General features: G+C 40.6%; 1 protein-coding gene across 2 annotated transcripts in view; it reads left to right on the top strand.

The window, feature by feature from the left end:
- The window catches only part of LOC147018766 (voltage-gated potassium channel subunit beta-1-like), a 127,030-nt gene extending 110,322 nt beyond the window's left edge, over window positions 1-16,708 (top strand). The window contains exons 4-6 of one of the 2 annotated variants that reach the window (XM_085898811.1): window positions 5,224-5,303; window positions 16,093-16,137; window positions 16,570-16,708. In XM_085898811.1, the coding sequence (XP_085754937.1) occupies window positions 5,224-5,303; window positions 16,093-16,137; window positions 16,570-16,618 (174 nt within the window). In that variant the 3' untranslated portion in view covers window positions 16,619-16,708. The remainder of the gene's footprint in view (window positions 1-5,223; window positions 5,304-16,092; window positions 16,138-16,569) is intronic. The other variant, XM_085898812.1, reaches the window with a different exon arrangement.
- Window positions 16,709-19,143: the final 2,435 nt, after the last annotated feature.

Genomic DNA, 19,143 nt, shown 5'->3' on the forward strand with positions numbered 1-19,143 from the left:
CAATGATTATTTTGGATGGGACATGTTTCATATTTGCATAAATTATCTGAATATGCAAATGATATAGCATTTTCATGAATCAATATTTCTGAATAGATAGCAAGCATAATTTTTTTAAGGGGACAAAATCAGCTATCTGTGTGTTGACACTAGAGAACATTGTTCATGACATGCATCAAATTTTATGCAACTTTTCAGTATTTCTATTCTATTTCGATGACAAAGTACAGCATAGAAATTGTGTGAACGATGTCTGGTTTGGGCATGTTTGGTATCAATACATGCACAAGACTCTTGGGAAAAAGGTCATGAAAGGAATTATAGCATTGTCCCACATGAGCAAAAATGAGAAATGTTAATGGACCTATTGACGGAAAGAAGGAAGGAAGGAAAGGACTGACTGACTGAAGGACATCGTTATGTCTTCAAAAGTTCTCCTCGACTTTATCATAGATGAGATAAAAGAATAACCCATATGAGATCCTACATCAAATTTGATATTCTACTTAACCAGTTCCACTGATAATTGTGTGAAGATGAAATTTTTTTAAGTGGTTCCCCAAATACTACACCTTGGTTTTTCAAACCCGGGGGCACGACCCCAAGTGGGGTTGCCGAGCAAATTTCGTGGGGTCACGGGCGTCCGCTTGCAGCGAAAAAAAATTGTCTATTTTCGATCGGTGTTCGCTTTTGCGGGATGTAATATAAACGGTTCGTTCAAAGTATGGGAACCGGCGCAACATGACGCTTGGAATGAGATCCAGCCGATGCGCGGGCTCGCTGAACGGCAGTTCATTTTGGCGGGAAATTAGTGGTTTGATCCACGGCCTCTCAGACTCAGACTCTGACTATCATTAACGTCTATTCATGTCTCCACGTATGACTCAAGACCTCATTTGTGATGGCAGCAACGGCCACCAGCAAATCTCGAGAACGTTCTTACCAGGATAAATTTCAGGACCTTGGATTTTACTACGCGGTGGATAAAAGTGGGGGAACAGAGGCCTCAGTCTGTGATTTGTTTTGAAGTGCTTTCTACGGAGTCAATGAAACAAAATAAGTTGCAGAGGCATTTGACTACAAAACATGCGCCTTATCAGGATAAGGAGAGAGCGTTCTTTGAGAGGAAACTTCTTGCACTCAAGAATACACGTCTTGACAGAGAGGGTACATGCCATCAGACCAATTCTCGGGCATTAGAGGCCTCGTATCGAGTGTCGCCTCATGTTGCCAAGACTAAAAAGCCTCACTCCATTGCGGAAGAACTCGTGCTGCCATGTGCAAAGGATATGCTATCTCTGATTGTTGGGGAGGAAGCGGTGAAGATACTGGCAGTTATACCCCTCTCTGACAACACCAGCCAACACAGAATTGAAGATACTAGTGCATGCCCGTAGGTGCGTGGCCGTACGTGCGTGGCCGTACGGGCAAACAAAAAAAAAATAAAACTTTCAAACCGCGTGCCAGAAACAACAACCACACAGGCCGTTTCTTCACTCTCATAAACGACACACACACACACACACACACACACACACACACACACACACACACACACACACACACACACACACACACACACACACACACACACACACACACATTGCTGGAATTATAGATAGATGACACACACACACACACAGATTGCTGGAATTATAGATAGATGAAATGAGGTCAATGAGATGACAAATGAAGGGGTTGAATGCAGACTGCAAAGCAATGAGTAAGGAAACCTGTCATTGTGAATCGTTTTTACCACCAAATTGAGATGTATTTTGTTGGCAAGCATGTTGAGTAGAGCTGAATTCCTTAACACTTCCAAAGGCCACAGCATTTTGACAATTGGAAACAAAAAAAAGTTGTGCACTTTTTTTGATAAATTATTTTCGGAACAATTTTTCTTTAATAAATAAATAATAATAATAATAATTGTCTCCATGTACACACCTTTATCTCGTTAGCACCTCTTCATAAACAACATTGCTGAGGAAATGGCCCTTCTTCTTTGTTTCCTCGTCCAGGGCAAGAATGCGGAGGCTGCTGGATCTGCCAACGTTTTGATAAATTATTAGTTTTAAAGGCTAATTATTCAATTAGCGCTGACGTATTTTGCCTTTTCGCAATATTGTCGCAAGGAAAAACACAAAGAGAAGAGAAGATAAAAAAACGTTCATGTAAAAAAAATAATTAATTTACTTCCTGGTTCAGAGCACACCAGCTCACTCTGATGTTACCGAAATTTATGTACCGTCTAATATGAAAACGATCATAACTTGGGGCATTGTGTTTATCTATAAATGCGCATAAGAAATAGAAATTATTAGAGTACACGAAGTCATCACTCTCCTGAAGTCCGTACGTTGTAACCCGTAATGGGGAACGTGGCTGAGGTTCTCTTCCCCATCGGCCATGCCCACGCAGCAACCTGTCTTGTCATTGGTTGGTAAATAAATGGCCATAACTTTGGAAACACTTGTCTGATTAATATCAAGCCTTGAAAAGGCACATCCTCGGGTCCCCAACAATATAGCTGGCAAGTTTCAATTATATCGGACCAGTGGTTGTCGAGAAACAGCGGTCACAGTCACACACACACACACACACACACACACACACACACACACACACACACACACACACACACACACACACACACACACACACACACACACACACACACACACACATTGCTGGAATTATAGATAGATGAGTCTGGACGTAACGGCTCAGGTCGTACAGAAGATCAAGAAATCGCCGTGGCACGACATACAGTTGGACGAGTCCACTGATATCGCATCGTACGCGCAACTCATCGTCTGGGTCCGCTTCATCAAGGCTGATAACTTTGTCGATGAGCCTCTGCTCATCAAACCATTGGAGGCCACCACCAAAGGCGAGGACATTTTTGGGAAAGTAGAGCAGTTTTATCGTGACCATGATCTGGACTTTGGAAAGTTGCTCGGTTCTACAACAGACGGTGCGCCAACAATGTTAGGAGTGCGTTCTGGATTCAAGGCTAAATTGCTTGAGGTGGCTCCTCAGACCTCCATGGTACACTGCATGATTCACCGAGAAGCGCTCGCCTCTCGTACTTTGCCAGAAACCTTGCAGAGCATGCTCTCAGAAGTCGTAAAAATGGTGAATCACATCAAATCGAGCGCCCTCAACACTAGGTTATTCAGGCTATTCTGCCAGGAGATGGACGCCGACCATAAGAATTTACTATTCTTCACTCAAGTCAGATGGTTATCTCGGGGAAACCTTCTTCTGCGCGTTTACGAGCTCAAAGATGAACTGAAGGAGTTCCTACGAACACAAGGGAAAACAGCATGGGTAGCGTTGCTTGAGTCGGACTCTTGGCTGTCAGAACTGTGCTATCTCGTTGACATCTTTGAACGCCTCAATGTCCTCAACCGCTCCCTCGAAGGCAAAGAGGCCAACCTAATCGATTTTTCACGACAAAATGAGCGGATTTCTGGCGACTAAAATTACTGGCAGACAAAGCAGCTGTTAAGCGCTTCAGCCTTTTCCCCCGTCTGGTGGAGCATCTAACGACCTGCCAGTACGATGATACTGAGCTCAACAGTATTTCTGGGGAGATAGCACGTCACCTTCGGTCGCTCATTGAACAGTTCGAGCACTATTTCCCTGAGCTGGATGTGCAGTCCTTTTCTATGGTTTGGGACCCTTTCACGGCTCCACTGGACTCGAGTGCTGATGGAGATGATACAGCACAGGAAGAGCTTGTACAGTTCCAGCAGGATTCAGGAGCGCAGGCTCTTGTGCGGACGAATTCGTTGTTGACATTCTGGTGCAAAATGCTGCCGTCATACCCGACCCTGTCACAGCGTGCCATGAAGGTTCTCATGCCATATCCTTCATCATACTTTTGTGAGCAGTCGTTCTACACCATGGTGGTGATTAAAACAAAGTACAGAAATCGCCTAGAAATGGAGCATGATATGATCCTGGCATTGTCATCTACTTCTCCATGAATAGAGAAGTTGGTTTCTGAAAAACAGGCTCATCCTTCTCACTGATATATCTAAATGTCATTCGGACTAAACTTCTGAAACATTCAACTGCACTATTTGGATACTGTCGGCTATTCTCCGTCTACTCGTCTATGAAAACATGACGATGGTGAATAAAGTAAACAGCAAATGTTCTTGTGTCATCTGAAATCTTATCTTATATATTATGAATTTGGTTTTGAATCTTTTGGGTCACGCGATGTGGAAAGGTTCTGAAATTGGGTCGCCAGAAAAAAAGTTTGAAAACCACTGTACTTCACAAACTGCTTGATGATCTTTCAAACATTTGTCCCATCCATGTCACAATGGCTGACACTCGAATCGCTTTGAATGCCAGGGTCGATTGCCAATAACCTCTACTTTTTATAATAGAAACAAGTAGATGTTAACAAAGGTTGTGTTGATACAAAAATAATAATAATAATTATGTAGTTTTCTGTGCTCTTTCACATTACGAGTCAACCCTGTGGGCTATGTTATGCACCTGGAACTTGTAAAGTATACTGTATGATTCCCAAAAGCTATACATCACCTTCATTTGATGGAGAAGTTGACCAGATTGGTTAACAACTGTAAAAGTTAATGATATAGCTTTTATCCATTACCTGTCAGGATCTCTATAAATTGCACTTATTGACTGTTTGGCCCTTTTTTGGTACTTTGCCCATAAAATAAGGATGAGATTTATAACTGTGGCAAATTATCCTACTGGGTGTACCAGGGGTGACACAATAGGTCATCTTGGCTCTCAGACTATTTCTGCAATTTTACATTTGATCATTTTGTGGTTTCCAATGTTAGACTTGGCAATGTTTGAGATGTTTATGCTGTGAGTGAAGCAGCATTAAAAAGAGGGGTGTGTGGGGGTATGGGGACTGCTTCAGGATAGAGTGTGGTTGGTTGGTTGGTTGTCTCCATCCCTCCACATAGCCATTATCATGTGTAAAGCATGTTGTTATTCTGTTATTGCCATGGAGCTACAGTGTAGGCTGCATGGGAAGAACTTGTCTTTTTCTCCTTGTCATTGCATTTCCTTGCATTATTATCAGCATTATTTGGTAATTGGCAGCTATAATATCTGGCATACTTTGCCTGTTTTGGTAAAACAGATTCAAATACACCACATGAGACTATTTGATTAGGCAGTCTAATGAATCTTCATGTGATAGAGTTTCTTCTTTCATTGCAGACAGCTGAGCAGTTGATGACAGCAGCTTATGAAAACGGCATCAATTTCTTTGACACGGCAGAAGTGTATGCAGGTGGAAAGTAAGGTCCAGAATTCACACAAGCTTGTCACTGTCTCACTTTAAGAGGTTTTGAATGAGAAAACTGGCTGCTGAGATAATGACTACCTTAGGCTAAAATGGAAGAACACAGACTGAAGATATCCTTGAACTCTAACTGTCGTGTTCATATAACATCTACCATAGTGTTCATATAGTGCTGTTATTTAATGAAAAGGTTCTCATTCTGATTCATATTAGATGAAAACACGTGAATGAAAATTCAAGTTGTACTATGTATGGTATGGAAGTTTTTCATCCTTTGTCAGGAGTTTGAACCATTATTGGCATCGTCGACATTTGTTTAGATTTTAAAATGTCTTTTCATGAGAGATCTGTCTGTTTAGAGGCTATGTGCCGCAATTGTTAAAATTGTCAATTCAAGTTTTTGTGTGTGTAATTATTATAATTACTTACATTTGTTTCTCAGAAGAAATTGATAAGGCACTGAAAAATAAACAAGCATTGCAGTTGAAATTATAAAGACAATGATTGTACATCATATGCTCTAATTTATTACACCAAGGAAGTATGTACATGGGGAGAGTTCAAAAACTTCTAAGTATGAAGCACTCACAATAATCCAAGAAACACCAATTTTTACGTATTTTGCAAAAAATATACAGAAATATATGTTTTACACGCACGCACGCACACCGGGAAGAAAACAAGGCATTGTGACCGGATATAATACTGAGGTACAAAAAATTATAGACATTGCTAATTGAGCTTTCTGTACCCAGCGAGTTTCACCTAAACAATGTAGAATTTAAAGAAATGACCAAATACCAGGATCTCAGAATTTAAATCAAGTTAGAAATTAAATGAGAAATAAAATTGGAAGCTGAAGAGCACCAAAATGTATCAGTGATCATTGGAGCAACGGGAATGAGAAAGAAGAACCTTACGGAGATCTTAAAAACCATCCTTGGGAATGTTACTACAAACAAACTACAGTTGGAAGTTGTCCGGGGATGAGTGACGATCCTGAAAATAGCCCTCGGAACAAAACTTTGAGAACAAGAAAACTTCACAGCTTGGTCCATGAATTGTGATCCTTAACCAAAACAGAGGTGGATACTTTGAGACCTGGTAGGTCTCTGTTCCACCTCCTGAAACCCACACACATGTGGAGATAGCAGTCAACAACAGAAACTTGCATGCACACACACACATACACATATATACAAACATATGTGCACACCCATATGCCTACACTCACATGAAGATGGATACTTTGAGACCTGGGAGGGCTCTGTTTCACCTTCTGAAACTTGCATATGGATATAACCGACACACCAATACATGCACGCGCGCGCGCACACACACACACGCACGTGCGCACACACACACACACACACGCACGCCCACACACACACACACACACACACACACACACACACACACACACACACACACACACACACACACACACACACACACACACACACACACACACACACTTGTGTCAATGTGCCGAGTCGATGACTAACATCTCACATCGACACATACACACACACACATGTATACTCGTGTCAACGACTAATATCTCCCATTGTGCCTTTTGGTGTTTGACCCTTACAAATGACTGAAACAATCTCTCAATTCACCCTGCAATCTCATCATTTAAAACTGTATCCTTTTATCAAGTTATGATCTCCCAAGGATTGTTCAGTAAATAAACTGAATTTGGTGGTTGTTACAAGTGCAGGCGAAAGCAAAAGGTGGGAAAATGTTTCTTACAAATAATTATTTATTATAACAGTACGGAAGAGAAGACAAGACACTAATAATAAATAAATGGAACAGACCATGTGCTTAAAGGACAAACAAATGGGGAAGCACACACACTTATATGCAATAAAAGAAATATATAACATAATCCCAGTAATGGCACCAAAATACCAGATTTGAACCAAACAATGGGGCAGGCAGGGATTTGGGCGGGTACTATCTGGTGCTGGGTGTGCCACAATGGTGTTACTATGCAGGTGGCTATCACACAGGACTGGAAGTGAGAGAGTGGCGATGAGGAAGCGGGAGAGCTGTCCAATCAACACAAACTGGTCCTTCTTGGGACCTTCTTGGGATATTACACATGATCACCATACCCCGTTCCTAAAGGAGAAAAGATATCTCTTACACAGGTTCACCCACAATAATGGCAGTGAGCACTCATAGGAGAAGAATGCTGGACAACGGCAATCTTGATCTCGCCCCAGTCGGGTTAATGAAGGTGTTTGCACCTAGTTTACGTCCTGTTTGTCAGCAGCTGTCACGAGTTGTAAAGGCTTGCTACCTCAGGCCAGAAGTTAAGTGAGTCAGGGTGTACATAGAGCAGTACCCAACAGGAAACACAGTATAGGCGCTCCTTGAGCTGCAGAGAAGGTAGATCCTGGCAGGTACGAGCTTGGGCCTGACATTGGGTTGCAGATGACACTGGATTGAAGGAGACGAAGAGGACTCGAAATGTGACCCAGAGATCCAGCCCCAGCAGAATTTTGGGCCTCGCAGCAGCAGTTCGTGCAATCTGGTTGATTCGCCAAAGCGAGGTATGCACGTTTGAGGCAGCCGCGATGTCTCCACGAGTCCCCCACACCATTGGGCACATGTTGCAGATGACTCACCGTATGGACCTTCAGGGCCTTCATTGTGCATTGTGCAACTATGGCAAGTTCACAATGTATCTGCAGTGCAATGGTTTTGCGAGGGTGGTCGGGGTCGTTCCTCCAGGTAGGCACCATGCAATGGTGACATTAAGTCTTTGCCTTCTCAGGGTTTGATTTGTCCAACCTTTTCTTCAGTAGGTTTTTTATATTTTTCCCCATGCTCGTCTCATCTCCTCAGGAAGGGGGGCATGCCATGATCACATGTTGAAAGCCCAATCACCCAAAGCTGGGTTCTCCCCATCATCCAATCTTTAGGTGGAAGTTCTTCCAAAGCTTCATTAGACAAAATCGAACACTGCATAGCTCAACTTCTCTCAACACTTTGAAACAAACAAAATCAAGGCTAAACACTGATTATGATTCAATAAAACGTAGTGGGCCCATGTATTTCAATAAGAGTGACAAAGGTTCTTCGAGAAGCATCTAACTTGGATTACATGATATATCAAATTTTTGCCTTTTTTCACACCGAAATGACATGCTAAAATATAAAGAAATCTCAGTTGTATGTATACTCAAAAATAATCTCATTTGCTATTTGCATGGAGAAAGGGCAGCAGTATTTATCAGGGTTCCAATTTGCACAATTCTAGACAGGCTTCTTCAGTTTGAACAAACTGACCATTAAAGAGGGGGTAATTTTCCTCTCAAAGCATGAGGCAATCAATGAAGGTGCCTTTAGTGAAGGCAATGTTGTAGTAGCACAATTGAAAAGTACTATGACAACAAATAACATGCCCAACAAAAATCAATAATTTTGTCCACCATCCTCCAACAATCCCTTTTAGTCAAGAAAAATATTCCATCATCTGTATATTAATTATGAAAGTTAGCTTCTTCTTCTTTAATTTTCAGTATATTCTAATTCTTCTGAGTTATAAGTACAACATTCAAACCCAAGAAGAGGACAGACTCCCCCTTGAGGAGCAAGTACTAAATCCAAAGCAATTTGATTTTGCACAGTTACCATTTGCATTTGCAATCATTTAACATTCATATCTGCTAAACTATCCACAGTTTACTTCACAAGCAGTTCTAGAGCAGCTGCCATGTATTTATTTATTTATTTTTCCAGATATCTTAGCAGTTCCATTCATAAAGGCCAAGTCCGTGTAAGAAATACCCCGCTCCCTTCGTTGCAAATTTTGAAATGGGAAATGGGTAAGTAATTGTACAAGAAGTACCACTTAATCAAAAATCACACACCTGTCCAATTAATCAGAAAACAAATAAAATTGGTATTATTTTAATGCTGCTTGTGGTGTGATTACACGATTTTCAATAATATAATTCTTACACTCTGACCAACTTAACATTCATTTCTCTAATGCCTTCTACACTAGGTATAATTCTGGTTTATATTTTGTTTGTCTTTCTACAAATTGTGGAGGCATTTTAATTAAATTACAGTTAGGCCAGTACCAGCTACTAATCAGTGAGAGAATACAATTACAACACATGGTACAATTCCTAATTCCATAAATTGATTTCATAATTGCTGTTTGGTCTAGTCATTCTTTCTATGTCTGTGTTATGGTTAATATAAATACCATTCTGATTTTCCTCATATGTTGATTTTCCCTTTATAAGTTAACTTATGATTCCTAATATATAATATTGACCAATCTGTGCTGGAGTGGTTGGCTTGGGATACTAGGGTCCTGAGTTCAAATCCTGCTTGGCTGTTGAATTAATAACAGGTGGGGTCGTCATCCTTCTGAGGTCGGCAAAATGAGTGCCAGCTTGCTGGTATCCTGTGTCGGAGTGGCGACCTTCAACTGATAACGAATCCAAATTCAAACTATTTCAAAACAAACTTAATCTGTTGACTAGACAAGTAAAACAAAACCATCACAAAGAGAAGCCCTCCCAATACAATTCCAATACCAAAGGAACCTAGTCTCTAATCAACTCATTATTGTAACCAAAAGAAACATGAAGGTTTGAATACCATAATGAATTGTAATGGAGAATACCATAATTTTTTGATGAGCTGAGTGTGAAAGTAATTAACTCAGTTACCAAACACAACCTCCACTAGTTACCAACTCTCTCCCATGTTTATGTATTTGACAACCAACCCGGTAAACAGGTGTGTGAAAATCACTTTTTTGTTGAATAATACATGCAAACATTATCACTTGTTCATCACTACAATACAGGTCAAAGCACATTGGTGTGCTGCTGTGAGGTTGTTATAATTTCCAAAATAGATTCCCGAAATAATTCAAAGCTAGGTTACACATTGTTACATTAATTAAACAGGAAAGGCTATCATTGTTACAGGGCGGCCACCCAGGAGTCTTTCTCCGGACTCCCAGCTCTACGAGCACCCCCATGCCACTCGGTCTTGACATCCCAGCAGTATGATTTGTCGAGCTGCAAAACTTGACAACTTTGGCTGCAAAGCATTTATTTGGGATCATTTGAGAACAATAACTTTGACAATGTTGTTAAAAGATACGAAATTTCTCCAAACAGTTTAAACAATACCAAATGCTAACATTGTTTAATTAATTTCCACATCATGCCTGCGACAACTTGCCTACTTCTACATGGCAAAAAGTTGGGTAAACTTAATTTGCATATTTATCTATAATTCCAGCAATCTCTGTGTGTGTGTCTCTCTGTTTGTCTGTCTGTCTGCGACCGCCGTTTCTCGACGACCGCCGGGCCGATCTTATTGAAACTTGCCAGGAATATTGCCGTGGACCCGCGGATGTGCCTTTTGGAGGTTTGATATCGATCGGACGAGCGGTTCCCAAGTTACGGCCATTTATCTGTCGACCAATGACAAGACACGGTGCTATGACATCTCGAATGACATCACAATTAATGTTTGTTTATTTGTTTATTTATTTATTTATTTTGCATGATTGACGGTCCGATCTGATTGAAACTTGCAGGAATATTGTCGGGGCCCCGCGGATGTGCCTTTTCAAGGTTTGATATTAATCGGACGAGCGGTTCCCAAGTTACGGCCATTTATCTGTCGACCAATGACTGGACATGGTGCTATGACATCACGAATGACATCACAATTAATGTTTATTTATTTATTTTTTATTATTTCTTTTGCATTAATATTGCTGGGGACCCGCGAATGTGCCTTTTCGAGGTTTGAGAGAGAGAGAGGCTGCACATACTGGCAGTCACCTACGGGCACGCACCTACGGGCCCGCCCCTACGGGCCCGTACTAGTTTATCCAATTTCTCTTAAACAACTTTACGGTCTATCAGTGTGATAGTAACAAAATTGTCATCCAATTAAACTTGATTCATGAATTAACCTGACAAATAAAGGGCCACATAAAAAATATATAAAGATAAAGACAACAAAGATGTTTTTGGTTTCAGTGTGAGTAAGTTGACCTTGGCTTGCTTGCAAGCTTGCAGATCAATGGCTTGGCTTTAAGCTTTTGGAATGTTCTTGTGATAAACATGCGAAGGCTGTGGGTCCGAGGAGCACCAGCCCCGTCCGTCAAAAGCATTCTTATTTTGCTAAGTGTATAACTCGTTACATGTCTTTGACTTGGTTCTTAGATGTCTGACATTTATGAAGGATGCACAAGTTTCAATAACATATTTATCCAATCATATTCATAAATCACTATTTTAACACAATTTTCTTTCCCACTTGATGAACTTGCTTCACAGATCAATCATTATAAGAGGTATTTGCACTGATAATGTCTCGCAGTTAATTCATGGCAATCCTGCAGTTATACCATTATTCTCATTTGAGTTATCATTATTTCATTCATTATATGCAAGGAATTTTGCCTGCTTGAATCAATATCCTCCTCTGATAAAGCTCATACTTGTTACTGAGCATCTGTGTGAAAAACAAAGGGTTACACTAGATGGTTTGCCATTGCTTTCCCAGCAGTAGTTTGAGCAGGAATTTGTCTTTAACATCCATTAACTCATGAAGATAGCACGCCTAGTTTAACGTCCATCCGAGGGATCACGCATACATTAATCAATCGCCCTACCTGCTAAACACCAATATGATCGTTTATAGCTGGGTCTAATAAAATGTTTAAAGCAGCTATGTGGAACTCCTTGCGGAGGTTAGACAACTGAAGGAAAATGAACACCATTTGGGGCCAGGGGCATTATTCCCCCCACCCCTTAAATCTGCATATGAATTGAATGGAGGGTTTCAGTACCTATAAATATATTTTCGCTGTTCTAACAGCTACTTGTAGAACAAGAACTTTGTCAACAGAAGGAGCAATTTTAAACATCTGTGTTGCAAGGAAGCTGGTATTAAAACAAATTGAGAGAAAAACACCTCAGCTTTCTGGGCTGAGCAATTAGAGGCAATTTCCCACTTCTCATCATTTTAAAATCATTACAAATCACATTTCTACATTTCCATTAACCAAGGCTCTATGGTGTTTCCAAGATCAATGAAATTGACTGACCTCTGGTGGCTCCACATGACATCAACAAATATAAACACTCCACAGCATGTCTGAATACACTAACTCCATTTTCTTTTCAGAAATAAAGCTTTGATGCTCACGCATGGGACACTTGCTTCAATGTCTATCCGAGGGACGGCACACACATTTATGTCCTTCCCTGCCTACAAAACACAGAGATTACAGTCTATAGCTAAGCTGAGATTCAAACACAGACTCAGTGGAGAGTGTTGGCCCGTACAGGGAAAGAACTTGCGAACTTCGCATTATCAACACCAAGCCAAAGTGGCCTTGAGACTTAACATATTACCCCAAGACTATCATGCATGCATCACTATTATTATAATTATTATAACAGGTATTCAAATGATGCTCCGAGGAGACCATCCATTTATTATGTATGCAACGTGCAGTGTTAAAAGCCAAAATAGCATACATAGTTATCAAACTGTGAGAAAGTCCGAGCTCTGATCCATTTTGACTCCAACAGCTTAACCACAGCACGAGTAGGGCATTCTCACACATTCCATTCATGCATCATTTGAGGCAATGCACCGAGGCACATGTGCACCTATCCAAGGGATATTTTAATCTGTCCCCAAACTGTTTTGCTGAGGTGGTTTTAATTATTTTATTTTATTTTATTTTATGAATGTCCATTTCTCTTCACGCTTTATTTGTTGCAATATTATTTCTAACAAAATATTCTCGTTAATATGTGGGATTATGACACCATACAGTAATCTTCAGTTCCTTATCGAGTCTACAATCACTTCTAATTCAGATGTTGACCAAAATCAAATTCCCATACACTATTTGGTCTTAAAACACTCTTAATGGCATTTGCCCTGAACTTTAAAGAGATCGCATTATAATGCCGGGGCTCTGTCTTTCAGTACAAGCCATAAACCACTTATTTTGTTTACACGCCGAAGCTACAATGGCGTGTGAAGAATCTGATGTTATCGTACTTCCTCTGATAAAGAGATGTGCACCTCTCTTCATTCAGAGTCTTCACAGTGTACGGTGACGACCAATCCTCATCTCCACTCTCCGTGCTTATTCATTCCTATAAGCTTCCCAGTTCACAAAACACAAATTGAAACACTGCTATATCGTACACAAACTATATCAACAATCGCTTACTTAATGGAAATAATACAACACTTAGCACAACATACAAATCAATGCAATTTATTGCACATAAAATACTCAATGAAATTCATACAAATTCTGTACAAATACAATTCATAAGTGCCCTATCCTTCTAACATTCAGTTGAAAATATACCCATAATTCTGTCAACTCCAACTTCTGGTTGGAAAACAATGAATTTAGTCAATTTATCCCTCCACTTCAGGTGAAGATAACAATAAACCCACAATTTATCCCTCCACTTTAGTTAATTTATCTAACTTCAGGTTAGATGAGCCAGTTCATGTCCCAGCTTCAGGTGGAACAGCCACATCACAATATCTCTCTACTTCAAGTAAAGATACCAAATTACAATATGTATCCTTACTTCAGGTTGAGACGCCAAATTATGCCCCTACTTCAGGTCGAGACACCAAATTACTTTGAGTGTAGCACCGAAACCTAAAAAGGGGGTGCACACAATGGCTCTTTGTTTGATCGGGACAGGACGGCAACCTTGAAATAATGGCTCTTTATGTGATTAGGACAGGACGCCAACCTTGAAACACACCAACTCTTCAACAACCAGGACAGCAAATGGAAACACGGCATCTTTTTAACAACCCCAAGCACAACAAATGGTTCAGACTCCTTTATGTAATTCGGAAGCAAGTTTAACAAATGGTTGAGAGACGAGGCATGCAGGGAGGGAGGGCAAATACACCTATTCTCCCCCTCAGGGAAGAAATCCCTTTCCTTTGTGGTAAAATCACTTTTGTTTCCCCCTTCACCAACTTCATGCCACTGATCTCGATTCTCCTAGGCAAATTACATCCTGTCACGGTCACCAAGTTGCAGAAGAAATTCAGTTCTTCTCTGTCGGAGTCTGAGACCATTTATTAACAGCAAACAACAACAACAAATAACAACAAACATCCGCATGGGAAAGAAGGAAATACAGGACAAGCAATATCAAACACGATCCTCTTTCTACTCAAAATGCACAGAGCAATCCTCTTTATACTATTTTGGACAGAAAAAGACGGGGAAGGGCTCGACATCTGGTAAGGGCAAATGGAGGGGAGGGCTGACAAGCATAAAGTAATGTCAACACCAGTTCAGCCTTGAGGAGAGGGTGATAACAGGGTTAGGAAAAAACACAGAGACCGGGTGGATTACTTTCTGCTGGACAATGAGGCACCAGCAATGCGTTCTTCCCTTCAGCAGCTGGGCAGTCTCATTTAAACATTGGAGATACCAGTCTTGGTTATATGTATTTCAGTGAGATAAAAGCACATAATATTTAGTAAGACACAATTCTATTTTATAGTGTGTTCAATAAAAGCAGCAACTGAATATAATTGAGATTACACGAATATAATTATTTTTTCTTCCACAGCCCCATGGGAAGTAGAATATTGGTGGGGTGGAAGTTTTGCGAAGAGAAGAGGGTTTAGCTGTGTTGTTATCTTGAGAACAGTAGCGGCACAGCACATAACCCCCCCCCCCTGTTTGGCTGTTATTATTAGCCCCCATTGGATTTATTCTGAAATGGGGTCTTATGGATTTGGTCTTGATTTTTCTGTCTATGCGTGCTTGTGTGTGTGCGCACGCAACCATATCTCGGACATGTATAGACCGATTTTATTTATACTTGGTGAAAAGCCAACACTTGATGGTATACATTTGCATATCATTTTGTTTCGCGATACGATCAAAGATGGCCGACTGGCAGCCATTTAAGATGTGAAAAAACCTGATGTTGAACATGTCCTCAACCATTTACCGATGTTTTTCAAACTTTCACACAGATAACGAATAATGGCTTGCATATGCACGTCATTTTTTTCAAGATCAGATAGAAGATGGCCGACTGGCAGCCATTTTCTTACTTAAATGTGTCCCCAACCATTTCTCAGACATGCATGGTCCGATTTTATTCGAACTTGGCACAAGCACAGAACATGATGGTATTCACGTGCCCCTCACTTTATTTTGCAATCTAATCAAAGATGGCCAACTGGTACACTGGCGGCTATTTTAGTTGTACATAAATATGGGCTTACCCTATAACTCCTTACAGCCAAATTACTAAAACAACGGGGGCTATGATATTTTGTCTTTTTCACTTATTATTATTATTATTATTATTATTATTATTATTATTATTATTTCAGTGTTATATTATATATGCACCCTATTCAACTTTTTGGCATTTCTTGGATTACGGTGACAATCTCATTTGTAGAACTTTTTGAACACCACACATATCTGATGTAATCTAACCACAAGTCCTCTTGCTGCTCTAAACTTGGAAATTTCTAGCTATCTATTTAGCAGTGGAATATTACCATTCCACTGCGAAGTTGATAGCTTACCAACTACTACAATTACACTGCTAAGTTGATAGCTGATGAGCTATTACTATTACACTGCTAAGTTGATAGCTTTTGAATATTAATAACTAAAATAAAATATTACTATTTAGTACTAATGTTGCAATTTACAAGAAAGTAAAATAATGCATTCTGCATGGCAGAGCCGAGGTGGTGCTCGGAAATATAATCAAGAAGAAAGGGTGGAGGTGAGAATATCATTTCTGTATTATTTTTTTTTCTATTCAGTTTGGAGGATTTGGGTTGGGGTTGGGGGCAACAATGCCCTTTCACACGTAGCATTTTGTAGTACCCATCTAAAGTTTCCTTGTTTATTCTCAGATTTTTCTGTTCTTAAGGATGTAGCTAGATACTGGCCACTGTCATGACCAGGATGAGACAAATGGAAGAAGCCGGCTGTTCATTACTCATGCAAAAATGGCAGATTTGGCTTTTGTAACATAACACTGTCCACATATAAATGGCTTCAAAGTTATAATTACCATTGAGTGACTTAAGTCATTGTTTGTGTTCACAGACACATTTGCACAAAGCAGTAGGAAATCAACAACAAACACTTTATTTGTTCCTTAATGTTATTTCTGTTTGAATGATTATTTTTTGTTTCTTCTACCAAACAGGCGATCAAGTCTCGTAATAACCACCAAAATCTACTGGGGAGGAAAGTAAGTCCATCATTGCTTTATTTATTTTTTACCATATAATAATGATTTGATATATTTGGTGAAGAACATTGTTCATTTCCAAGCATCGAGGTTTGTTCAGGAGCAGAGACTACCAATAACTTATGGTTTGGAATCCTTTTCTCAATAATTCTCATTTAAATCACACAGCCCAGCCACCAGTCAAAAAGCCTTGTAGCCCCACAACGAAAACTATACATATTACAACAGCTCAATGATATAAAGGGCACCACAATAAAATGTATTCAGACTGAAATGTATCACATGATGGCTCATCCGATAAAGGCAAAGCGTTTTATGACAGCTAAACACCCGAATTTCATGCCAGCCGCCATCTTGCTTGCTCTGCCCCTTGCTTCCTCACGGAAGCCTAAACCTCACTCCCAGTTGGGGGCAACTACCCGTTACTGTAAAACACAATATGCTACATTCCTTCCTTTTTACAAGCTTTTACAAGCTTACAAAAGCAAATCTAACTCACTTCCAAATGCACTCATAACAAAGGTCTTCCAGTGAGCAACACTAACGATTTGTGAAGAAACATGGAGTTGATAAATCCCAACCCCAACATCCCAAATCTTCAAAGACACTGATAATTAATGATCAACTATTCATGTCAAAAATTCACTAAACACAAAGAAATTTCCCTTTTCCTTTTTGTGACCACAAATAAACAAACAATACCATTGACCACCTTGTTAAACCATTGCAGTGTGCCTTTGGCACCAATAATAGCCAAAAATTATACATAACAATAAAACTGAATCTTCGTGGAAAGTTCTTTCCTAGAATGCTTGAATAATGATTACAAATCCAGTTGGTTAGGTCTTCTGGAGTGAGAAGAGCGATGGAGTACTCCCTCAAGTAATGATGCCACAGGAGGTGATGGTTCACTTTCCCACGCAGCAGAGGCTCCCTGGTAAGTTTCTTTGCGAGAGCCTTCTTCTGGATCGTTGCACTCTGGAATGGTATTTGCTGACCTTTCCAGTGTCGTAGCTCCAACAGATGGTTCTCATGGACCAGGTATGTCATTGAGTAAATCGGAGGGTGACAGTCTCACATGATTCACATGTCTTTTGACATTCCCACCATCCAAGAGTTTCACGAAAGAGACGAACCAAATTTTACCAAAATGGTCCCTCCCAGGCAGCGATCACCGATACCAAAATTGAGCACATGCACGCAATCTCCCACATTAAAAAGTCTCTCTTTAGGGTGTCTGTCATGCCAGGACTTCTGCTTCGCTTGGTCCCTGCAGACCTTTGCAGACTCATCTGGCTGTAACAGGTCAAAGTGGGTCCTCAACTTCCTCCTCATCAAAAGCTCTGATGGTGCCTTCCAAGTGGTCAAGTGGGGTGTTACGTGGTATTTCAAAAGGAATTGGGCCACTTTTGATTCGATGCTACCCTGATTGGATGGTTTGGTGCTGAGGTAAGATGAATGATTCCATAAGCATCCACAAACCTTTAAAATTCAGCACTGGTGAACGATGGACCATGATCTGACACTAGAGTTGAGGGTAATCCAGGTGTAGCAAATGAGGTCCTCAGTTTGCTGATGGTTTCCTCGGATGAGGTTATTGTCATGGAGTGCATGTCCATCCACTTGGAATAGGCATCGGTAATGACAGGGAAAATTTTGCCCAAAAATGGCCCAGCAAAGTCAATGTGTATATGCTCCCAAGGTTTCTAGGGCCATTCCCAAGGATGCATTGGTGATGATGCAGGCAACTTTGCATTCACCTGACAAGAGGTGCATTTGTGAACTGTACCTTCGATATCTAAATCGAGATCCGGCCACCAAACATAGCTCGGTGCAAACACCTTCATTCGCACTATTCCTGGGTGTGCCTCAGATTCGTGGGTGCACCTCCAAAGTTCGGGTGCACCAAACTAACATTTCTAGCACTCGAGTTCTCCCTGGAGGAGGCACCACGATCATACCACCCCAAAAGATCACATCATATTGAAAGCTAAGTTCAGATTTACACAGTGAATATGCCTGGAGCTTTGTATCTGTCGAGACAGGCCAACCATTGGTTATGCTGTGGTGCACACATGGTAGAATAGGGTCCCAATTCATCCACTGACGAATCTCTTCAACCATTACTGGTGAAGAATCGAAGAATTCCATGAGGAGCACAGAATCTTCTGGAGTGGGTACCAATTCAGGGCTGTCCCGCAAAGGCAAGTGACTCAAGGCATCAGCGTACCCCATATCCTTGCCAGGATTGTACGTGAACATGTTGTCATACGCTGCCAGAATTAGTGTCCAACATTGTATCCTTGAAGAAGCTAAACCAGCACTCCTTTGGAAGCACTGAATAAGGTCTGCAGTGGATTCTGATCATTGGTGATTTCAAAATACTGACTGAAAAGGTACGAGTCCAATTTCTTTACCAAAAAAAAACACTGCCAAGCCCTCTTTCTCAAGCTGGGAGTTTTTTTTTCTGAGATGATGCCAGGCTGCATGAACCAAAAGTGATGGGTTTTTCTGTTCCATCTGGCATAT

The sequence above is a fragment of the Eptatretus burgeri genome, chromosome 10 (assembly GCF_056783735.1).
Source record: "Eptatretus burgeri isolate ZD-2024b chromosome 10, Ebu_testis_v1, whole genome shotgun sequence".
Taxonomy (NCBI): Eukaryota; Metazoa; Chordata; class Myxini; order Myxiniformes; family Myxinidae; genus Eptatretus; species Eptatretus burgeri.